We start from the raw sequence: 10,429 nt of genomic DNA on the forward strand, positions 1-10,429 counted from the left end.
TCACTAAAGCAGTAAAGAGGTGGCGCAAAAGCGAAGCCTGCTCCATCATCCCGCATGCAGCAATTAGTATCATATTACTTGAAATGCTAAAAAAAGCCGCATAAAGTATCTTTGATTGTCACGTTTAAGCCGAAAGGAAAAGAAGATAGTCACGTTTAAAAAAAATATCATTCTGTCAGAGTAATTCAGAAGCCGAGTCAGGATTTCAAAGTAAGAGCTCAGCCGATTTGGATGATATTGTTATTTTAATGCCTGACAGAAATTCAGACTATTCTCTAAATGATGAAAACATCAAGAATTGGAATACTTTTATTTTGATGCCTAACATATAAGCTTTTATAGCACGTCAATGACTTTATTGTTATTTCTTTTTGTTATTTCTTTTTTACCCTTCTTTTGATTTATCTGGCTATCAAGCTGTCTAGTTAGCTTGTTATCTGTCTATTGAGCTAGCTACCTAGCTAGCTAGCCATTTGCTATCTATTCGCTGGCTATATATCAGCTATCTAGTTCGCTATTGGCTATCTATCTGCCTCACGATCTAGCTGGCTAGCTATTACCTATATATTAGCTAGCTTTGAGTTGCTTCCGGGTTGAGTGAATGCTGGCATGTGTGGCTGCCGCTGCTCACCTACAGAAAAACTCATCCTGCGACTGTAAAGTTACCTTGGGAGTTTTGAAAGGCACTTATGAATGAAATGTATTATTATTATTAAAATAATAAACCCAACAATTCAATAAAACCACTCGCGTTTTGTACATTAAAATATTTATTCAATGTATTGCAAACATATTTGCGCCTCATAGAGCCAGTCTATGAGCTTAACCAAATTTACGTTCGTATCTTATTCCGTACAAAAGAAAATCCCAAAACTTCACATTATGTTCAAATCTTTGGCAAGAAAACTTTCAGAGGCTCATTCTCATGCACTTTATCCAGAAAGCCCAAGTTGAAGTACGGAAAGAGCGTCTCACTAAAGATCTCCCTGAAGGTATACAAATGCGTCATGGTCTCTGCATTGTAAAAGGACACCAGACCTCTTTTGTAGTCCAGGTACACCCCGATCCTGGCCAGTGGCTCCTCCGGGGACAGAACGGTGGGCGGGGACGTGCCCGCCATATACTGTACGCCATAGGAGAGCGACATCGTCCAAAAACCGTTTGCCGGAAGAGCTTTGATGACTCCTTTTCTAGGGACCGACTCCCTGGCCACGCCCAGCGTCCACACGGTGCTGCTGTAGACTTCGATCTCCCAGTAGTGCCGCCCGTGAGTGAAACCTTGGCTCCCGAGCAGCGACAGAGCGGCGTTGAACCTGTGCGGGTTGTCCTCCACGGCGTGGTTGAAGGTCTGGTAGCGAACGCAGGTCAGTGACGAGCTGAGGCTGAGCCAAGGGTTGGCCGTGCTGGAGTTAAAGGTAATGGCCGCCGGGACTAAAAATAGATGTCACATAACAAAAGGGAGGTTTCTTGGAGATGCAGGTGACTTTTGATTATTATCTTGATTACCGTATTTTCCAGATTATAAGGCACAATTTCAACGAATGACATATTTCAAAACGGTTTCTATATATATATAATATATATGCATAATATATATTATAAAGTGCTACAGGAGAGGCTACGGTTACGTTATGCATTAATTAGACCAAGAGTGTCGAACTCTTTTTTTGCCGCGCGCCACATTGGAGTTATGATTTCCTCTCAGGGGCCGTTATGAATTTGGGGAAGCCATTACGATGTTTCATCCCCTCCACAAATTACATAAGAGCACACAACAAAGTAACGAGTTTTTAAATCTAAAGTAAAAAAAATGACTGTTATTGTGGTTTACATATGACTATTGGAATTTTTGGTTCAGACTTTAGCAAGCATCATGGAACTTGACAATGTTGATTTGCTTTCACGGGCCGGATAAAATGATGTGGCGGCCCAGATCTGGCCCCCGGGCCTTGACTTTGATACCTGTGCATTAGACGGTACTGCACTAAAGGAAATGTCAACAAAATAGTCAGATTAGTTAGAAAATCTGGACTCACCCCATTCATGTTGTAAATAGCACAGCAAGTTTCTGCAGCATCTATGCAGTTTCATATATGCTAATACCGTATCTAGATTTAATATTTCATACTCCATTCTGTACTGTGTACAGTTTAATTTCTGAGACATTTATTTTCAAGCATGCAATTCTTTGCTTTAATTTTGCTGCTGTGGATCACAAATTTCCCCATTGTGGGATTAATAAAGGTTTTATCTAGTCAGTCAAACTTTTTTAATCGACACTGTGCTTGTCCTCGTTAGCGTTGTGGATGACATGGAGACTATCCCAGCTGACTCCGGAAAGACTCGAGAATTGTCCGAAACGGGAATGTGAATTGTTTGTCTCATTGTGTCCTGCGATTCACTGGCAGCTGTTAAATGACATAATATGGCCCATTCAGTACTATAATAATAATAATAATAATAATATATTGTATTTTTAAGCGCCTTTCAAAACTATCAAGGTCACTTTACAGTCACAGGATAGTTTTTTCTGTGGGTGAGCAGCGGCACCCACACGCGCCAATGTTCATTCAAAGCGGAATAGATAGAAGGCTAGCTAGCTAATATGTATCTAATAAATAGTTAGCAAGCTACCTAATTAAAAGTTAGCTATCCAGCTAGATAGCTAATAGATAGCTAGCTAGATAGACAGATAGCGAGCTAATATACAGCAAATAGATATCAAATAGATAGCTAACTAGGTAGCTAGCTAGATAGCCGGATAGCTAATAGACAGATAGCTAATAGACAGATAGCTAGCTAGCCAGGTGGCTAGCCAGATAGCTAATAGATAGCTAGCTAAATAGCATGCCAGCCAGCTAGACAGCTAATAGATAGCTAGCTCGCCAGCTAATAATTACATCAACAAATACCGTTGATGGCAGTGAATGAGTTAAGCATTAGTACCTTTTGATACACTTTACGTCACAAATCATAGAATACTCCAGTTAGATTATCCTAAAATGCTACAAATACCACATTGTTGTGTCTGTGTAGGCTGTCAGTCGTACAGGAGTGGTCCATCGATGAAAAGGTTTCTTCAGCTGTCATCTGTACTTCTTTGAAGGTGTTGGATGTTTCGCTCCTCATCTGAAGAGCTTCATCAGCAAACTAAAGTGGTGCTGGTATTTAGCGTACCTTCAGGAAGTAGTCTACTGCTCCCCCAACCTTAGAGCAGGGACCTATCAGAATAGACACCTCTGTCCATTAGGCATATATGTAGGGCCAGAGTTGCCAGCACAACTTTAGTTCGCTGCCGAAGCTCTTCGGATGAGGATCGAAACGTCCGACACCTTCAAAGAAGTACAGATGACGACTGACTAAACCTTTACATCAATCAGTCGTATGCTAAATGGATAAATGCGGCTTTCCCACCGCTTCCGGTGCTTTTTGACAGTTTTGATTCTCATACCTGGATAAATGCTGCCTTTCATGGATTTCCACACTCGATACTGCAAAGGCCCCGCAAATCGCCCTTCGCACAGACTGGGTGGTACAAAAGCTGGCTTCTCAAACTTCGGCGAAGGTCTGCCAACCAAACCAAAGCGCCGCAATGAACACAAATCCCCGGTAGGACTTGAATGTGATTCTTTCTCACTCACCTCTGCAGCAAAAGTTTGATGCTCTGAAATGAGAGAGGGGGGGGGAAGATAGGGGATTAGTTTTGTTGTATATGACATGAGAGAAGGCTTTTTTTCCCCCCTCGCATGACATCAACGTCTGCGCTCACGTACGTTAACCCACCCACTGTGAGCCTCTGCGCTTGAGTAGGGGCGGAGGGGAACTCCAGCGGCCGTCACTGGCTCAACAAAACCCCCTATCACCCCTCCTGATCCACAAGTGAGCTCACTGGCCTACATCCTGTCCAGCAGAGACTCTTTGTTATCGGGAAGCGGGAACGACTTGATCCTTGAAATGCAAGCACGCCGCAGCGTTTGGCTTCCTTCAGACCGTGCGCACGCAAACTTGAGACAGGAAAGGCAAAACAGTCCCACCCAGTTCAGTTTTATGTCAAATCAACTTCAAAACGAAGACCTCAGCGTTTTCCCCTCCAGAGTTGGCTCAACACAAACTACCCAGCTGGGGGAAATTCCATTTGACATTACCCGCAGCAGAATGAAGGGATCCTGCTCCCTCAGCTTATCTTCTATCTCTTGGAGCGCTCTCTGCAGACGGGAGATCTCCACGCACAGTAGGGCCTTGTGCTCGTCCAGACGGATCAGCTCGCGGCGCTCCTCCGTCTTCAGCTTGACCTGGAGCATCTTCTCCTCCTGGTAGAGGAACTGGTGCAGGTCGCTGAACTGAGCTTCGATTCGTTGCTTCAGGTCAGCCGTGTGCTCCTGGAGAGGTGGGAAGTCACACACGTTGTTGACCTATGTTGCTGAATTATGGACAGTATTATCCGGTGTATAAGGTGCACCTAAAACATTCATTTTCTTCAAAAGATGACCCTGTGCCTTATGTGTAGTGAAGTAATATTGAGCCACAACAGGTCTCGCAACTACTGTCAGCATCCGTCAATTCCATTCCCCCCCAGAAAAGTAGTGCTGGGATATATAAAACGGCATTTCATTTCGGTAATCTCAGAAAATTACTTTGCTAGGCTGAATTTCTTTTCAATTTTGCCATAATTGTCTATTTTTGGCACAATGATTAGAATTGGAAAATGTGTCGTTTTTTGCTTGTTTTTATATTTCGACTAAAATAAAATCTTTCTGAAAATTTTAAGCCCAAAATATTCCATGAAAACCGCTAACATAAAAATTTTAAAGAATCAAAATTGGTAATCTCTTTTGGTATATTTATTATTGTATTGTGATAAACTCTGATAAAACCCTGGTATATTTTTTGCTATTTACAATACTGGGCGGGCGGCAGTCTCGGCAAACACCAACTGGCTGGAGCTCATCTGCTGTTCTCTCAGCTCCATTTTGACCTCTTTTTCCTTCATACTTCATAATATATATGTATGCAGGTAACATCCGATTTACGACCGGTGTGACTTACAACCACCTGTACTTACGACCACGACCGCCAGACCTTTTTTAAAATTCTACCAGGACATTTAGCACCTAGTCTCTATTAAACATTTTTTTTAACCATAATTGTTTTTACCATTATTATTATCTGTCGCGGCTTGGAGTTGAAACGGATTTATGTGGGACAGGAGTTGTGAGTCAATCTCTTTTCGTCAATGATTGCTACAGCTTGTTTGCTTTCAACATTTGGCTTGTAGTAGACATGCTTTGATCCTCTCCTCTTTCATCTAGAACTGCCTCATGTCACAAAGAGGGTACAGCAAGTGCTGAAGAATGAATGACTCGCTGTGTCTTTGTGTTGTCATTATTTGTTATTTATTTTATTTTTTGTCCTTGAGAGTTTTGAAAGGCGCTTATAAATTAAATGTATTATTAATATGGATGGGTTGAGTCTAGATTTTCACACGTGTTTATTCAGCATCTGACGATGTGACTGTTTTGTTGACATTCTCTTTTGCGCAGCACCGTCTAATGCACAGGTATCAAAGTCATGGCCCGGGGGCCAAATCTGGGCCACCACATCATTCTATTCGGCCCGCGAAAGAAAATCAAGCATGTCAAGTGCCACGATGCTTGCTAGTCCAAAATTTCAAATTGTGCCATTTAAACCACAATAACAGTCATTATTATTATTTGAAAAGTAGTCATTCATCAATTTGTTGTGCCTTCTGTACGTAATATATGGAAGGGATGAGACATTTTAATGGCTTCCCCAAGTTCATAATGACCCTTGAGTGGAAATGGTGATTATAATGTGTCCCGCGGTACAAAATAGTTTGACACGCTTCGACAATGGATGCATAATAACCCAGTCAGACCCCAGTCTGTACTGGAAGGGCTGATATATATTGAAAGCATTTTGAAATATGTCAAGTGCACTTTATAATCCAGTGCGCTTTATAGTACAGAAAAGTCAGATAACGAAGGTTATTCAAAACACCACTATTGAGAAGTTCTAGGACAGATGAAGTGTATTTCAAGCAAGTTCCAACACAAATGCAACCTATAAAATCGGTTCCCCTCATTCCCTTTAAATTCAGCACGAAGCGAGGCATATGGTCCAAGTATTTTGAGGTGGGCACAAAGTTCCTTTAAAATAAACTGCAAGATCTCCACTTGCGGATGTGTTTGAATCAAAAACATAGTCAGTCAACCGGGACGCCACACTTCAGGAATGCTATCTTCTCACCTTCAAATTTTTGACTTCGTCCTCAGCTTCCCTGTCGCACCGCATGGCCGTGTTGAGCTCGGCTTTGAGGGAATCCATCGAGCTGTTCAGAGATGCCTAATTGGATCAGGAAGAAGAACCCTTTTAGCACCTTCTCACTGGGACCAAAGCGTTTTGTGAGAGAACGTCAACATTTTTTTAGTTCTGCTCAGCTCACCCTGTACTTGAGCTCTGCATCTTGCACACACATCATGGTGTGGTTCCTGTGCTCTTGGGAGATCCCACAAACCAGACACACAAGCTCTTGATCTTCCTCGCAGTAAAGCTTCAGCTCCTCCCGGTGTCGGCTGCAGCGCGGAGCCGGTGCCGGAACGGGCGCCTTTTCCGCTACGTCGGGCAGCCTGGTCCCGCCGCCGCCGCCGCTCTCCTCCAGTCCTTGACAGTAGCTCTCCACAATATTGGCCACGATGCGGTTGGGCCTGTAGCTCTGCCCCTGGTAGACCTTCCTGCATTGGGGACAGGAGCCCGATTCCCCTTGGATGCGGCCCCTTGGCCCCGTCCAGTAGCCGTCAATGCACGCCTGGCAGAAGGTGTGATCGCATGGCAGCGACACGGGTTGTTTGAAGAGATCCAAGCAGATGGAGCAGGTCAGGTCTCTGCTGATTCTGTTTGCGGAACTTTTGATCACCGGACCGATGGCGGGAGAGTGGCGCTTCTCCGTGGCCGTCAATACCCCAAAGTCGCCTTCCTTGGCCTTCCAAGTCTTCCTCTCTAGCTTAGCTCCTTGATTTAGCTTCTCCACATTCTGCAGATAAACAGACTGGATCTTCTTGACTTCTTTCTGGTTCTTACTCATGTCTCTGCCTTTGCTGGACTGTCTGTGGCCTCCTTCCTGTTGACGGTGGAGAAGTGCGTGTGACTGGAGGGAGGGAATGCTGAGGGGGTGGAAGCAGCCTCTCACATCCGTTGATAGTGAGGGAAATCTCCTCCTCCGACCCGCTTAACCGCCTCCTCTTTCCAGACAGACACAACACATCTCAGCCAGGAAACAAAGGCGGGATACAGGACTTGAGCCGCGTGTTTGTTTTAATCGCAGCCTTCTTCATCGCCAGCGGAAAAAAAAAAATGTCAATCCACTTCATGTGCCTCTGAGGGCATTTTGAGTTGAATAGAGTGGAAGCACAGAGCGATCGTTTGAGATTGTCATCGGTTTGTGGATAAAAACGCAACAAGTATGGACAAGTTCTCACCAAACTGAACAACAACATGGACATTCCATCCTGACTTTGTCCACTTTGCTAACGCGTATTTACGTTCTTTAAGAGCTCAAAACATCTACGCAACAACCATCTTTCCGCGCTGTTTTGTTACTCACGGACGCATAATGACAGGACGCTGGAGGAAAATTGGCAGTTAGCCTCGATGTGTAAGAAGTAGCTCGATTCTCATCCTGTCTTTGTGCGTGGGAGTATTGAAGGGCGGCGGAGTCGACTGGTCATTAAACGTGTCGGGAGAAAATGTTCATTTCTTAAGTTATGTGAGACAAATGAGGACAGGCTTCCTTGTAAAAGGCCACGGTTAATTTGTTCCATCAAATCACGCCCACGGATAAAATGGAAAAGTCACCCATCTGCGCCTGCAGAAGGTCTTGGTAAAGGTGGGAAATGTTCCAACCATGATAGTAACGCGTCCAGGCCCTGAGGATGTAAAGCGATCCCAAACCATAGCGCGCTATCTCGCTAGGTAGACAGATAGCGTAGCAAGCTATCTAGCCATATAGACAGATACCGTAGCGAGCTGGTTAGCTAGATAGATACTGAAGCGAGCTGGCTACCTAGACAGATACCATAGCGAGCTAGCTAGCTAGATAGACAGATACCGTAGCGAGCTAGCTAGCCAGATAGACAGATACCGTAGTGAGCTAGCTAGCTAGATAGACAGATACCGTAGCAAGCTATCTAGCTAGATTGACAGATACCGTAGTGAGCTAGCTAGATTGGCAGATACCATAGCGAGCTAGCTAGATTGGCAGATACCATAGCGAGCTAGCTAGATTGGCAGATACCATAGCGAGCTAGCTAGATTGGCAGATACCGTAGCGAGCTAGCTAGATTGGCAGATACCGTAGCGAGCTAGCGAGATTGGCAGATACCGTAGCGAGCTAGCTACCTAGTCAGATACCGTAGTGAGCTAGCTAGCTAGGCAGATACCATAGCGAGCTAGCCATTGAGGCAGATACCGTAGTGAGCTAGCTAGCTAGCTAGATATTTCCTGGCACAATTGTTACTGTGACAACATTCCTGTTGACCTTCCTTCACCCCCTCTTCTATTTAAGTTACCACGGAAACAACATAGTGTGAGGTATGCCATTGTTTCTTTATTTGGCTTAATTTGTCCTAGAAACAAGTGGCAACACAAACAGGTGGTGACCAGGAAGAAGAATCTAAGCCATTTTTTGACTGACTGACTGACTCTATGTGGCTGTGTCTGCTTATTTTTTGTAATGTATATGGATATTTGTTGTGTGGTTTAGTTGACTAGTTGGTAAATAATTTCTTAGCGCTGTTTTCTTTTTCCATAACGTGCATCAATATAATGCCTATTTGAGCTACAGCTAACTTTTTATCTGTGTTTTAAGTCTTGCGTCCATTTTTTTATTTTTTATTTCACCTCCTCATGGTGCTTGTATGTTGCACACATCCAACCTACGTGCCATTGTAGACTTTGCAATCCACAGTGATGTGCAACTTAATTTATCATTTGTATCGTAAGTGAAGTGTCGCACACAGGTAATTATCCCATAAGCTTCTGAAGTACGTACCTGATAGCGTGTGCATGTGCGTGTGTTTTCCGAAAGGAAATAGCCAATTCTGCTCAAGTTAATTAAATGAATGAACGGATTATAGCTGTGGAGTTAATTAAAGATTTTTGCATTAGTATTCATGGACCCCTCACAGGTCATTTTTGTGGTGTTACTTTTTCATATATTTTCGAGCATTTTTGTTTTTAACCAAATTTTAAGTCAATGAAGACTCGGCAAGAACGAACATGACAAGCAAAAAATGTTTTCATTCCGGATACGCACTACAGCGATATGACGTAAACATTGTCTGGATGCCTGAAAAGAAAATATATTGTGCCAGGTGTTCAGAAGAATGAAAACGACACTGCGTCATTTTTTTTTTAAATAAATTCTCATTCCCGTGATCTCATAAATGAAGGATATTCAGACACTCTCCAATTAATGAACGAAATACATTATGAACGGTCGTTCGTAAGGTGAATTTGTTCGTAAGTTGCTTCAGTGCTATATTTTGTATAGAATATATGTTTGAAGGCCTATTATAAGTATTTTTAAGGCTTGTTGAAATAACCTGTATTAGTTTGTACTAAAAATTAAACATTTAATAAAATATATGTTCTATAAAGATATGTACTGTACATGTACAACTGGAGAGAATATTACATACAGTATTGGATTGGATTTACCTTTATTCGTCTCGCTGTGGACACATTTACGTTTCACAGCAGCAAAGTTATGAAAAGAAGATGACAGAAATGAAAGAAGTAGAAAAACAAAATACAGGTGCTGCTGGAAAGGCAGCCACTCTCGCAGCGCCATCTTTAAGTCAAAAGAACAAAAAAAAAACTAAATAACAAATGATATGACAACGCAATGACACAGAGAGTCATTCATTTTCAAGTAGTTTCTGTACCCTCTTTGATACATGAAGCAGTATGTTACTACAAAAATGTTTGTATGTAACGTTGTTCGTAATTTGAATGTTCGTAAGTAGGGGAGCGTCTGTAATGCCTTAATCCAAAAGAAAAAGGATGGTAATTATGGCAAATTGTTTTTTTTTGTCCAGTTTAGGATCATCCCTGTTATTTGTACAGTATGTGTTTTGACTCAAAATACTTAAAACACCACTTCTTCATGGTTGTATGGAAAAAATATATGTGGTACAACCACTGACAGAGCAATTGTGTTTGCTAACTCTATATGTGGAGGAAGAGGAGGGAGGGTCAATTCTGAGAGGAATGCAACATTTATGCAGGGAAGGAGAAAATAAAAGCAGCGCTTTCACGCGCACGTCTGCGCATCCACTGCTAAACTCGGAAATTGGAGGCGCTCTGGAACTTGTTAGGGCTAAAAATAGCCCCGCCGTTTGCATTGGGGAGG

The 10,429-nt window shown here is 42.9% G+C and overlaps 1 protein-coding gene across 1 annotated transcript; it reads right to left on the bottom strand.

Annotated features, from left to right (window-relative positions):
* Positions 1–12: 12 nt before the first annotated feature.
* On the bottom strand, positions 13–7,966 carry trim69 (tripartite motif containing 69). The gene is made up of 6 exons (XM_089020060.1): positions 6,464–7,966; positions 6,268–6,363; positions 4,146–4,379; positions 3,642–3,664; positions 3,452–3,567; positions 13–1,431 (listed from the first exon to the last, which is right to left on the bottom strand). The coding sequence occupies exons 1-6, from the start codon at positions 7,100–7,102 to the stop codon at positions 887–889; spliced, it is 1,653 nt and encodes a 550-aa protein (XP_088876186.1). The 5' UTR covers positions 7,103–7,966; the 3' UTR covers positions 13–886.
* Between the last annotated feature and the right edge of the window lie 2,463 nt (positions 7,967–10,429).

Source organism: Hippocampus bargibanti, linkage group LG18 (assembly GCF_051943395.1).
Source record: "Hippocampus bargibanti isolate YZ-2025 linkage group LG18, ASM5194339v1, whole genome shotgun sequence".
Lineage (NCBI taxonomy): Eukaryota > Metazoa > Chordata > Actinopteri > Syngnathiformes > Syngnathidae > Hippocampus > Hippocampus bargibanti.

Bases quoted from the DNA above. Each gene is read 5' to 3' on its own strand.
- trim69 (XM_089020060.1), bottom strand. From the start codon at position 7,102: ATGAGTAAGAACCAGAAAGAAGTCAAGAAGATCCAGTCTGTTTATCTG. The intron at 6,364-6,463 runs GTGAGCTGAGCA...TGATCCAATTAG, and splicing joins ATGCAGAGCTCAAGTACAGG to GCATCTCTGAACAGCTCGAT. The intron at 3,568-3,641 runs GTGAGTGAGAAA...TTTGGTTGGCAG, and splicing joins ATCAAACTTTTGCTGCAGAG to ACCTTCGCCGAAGTTTGAGA.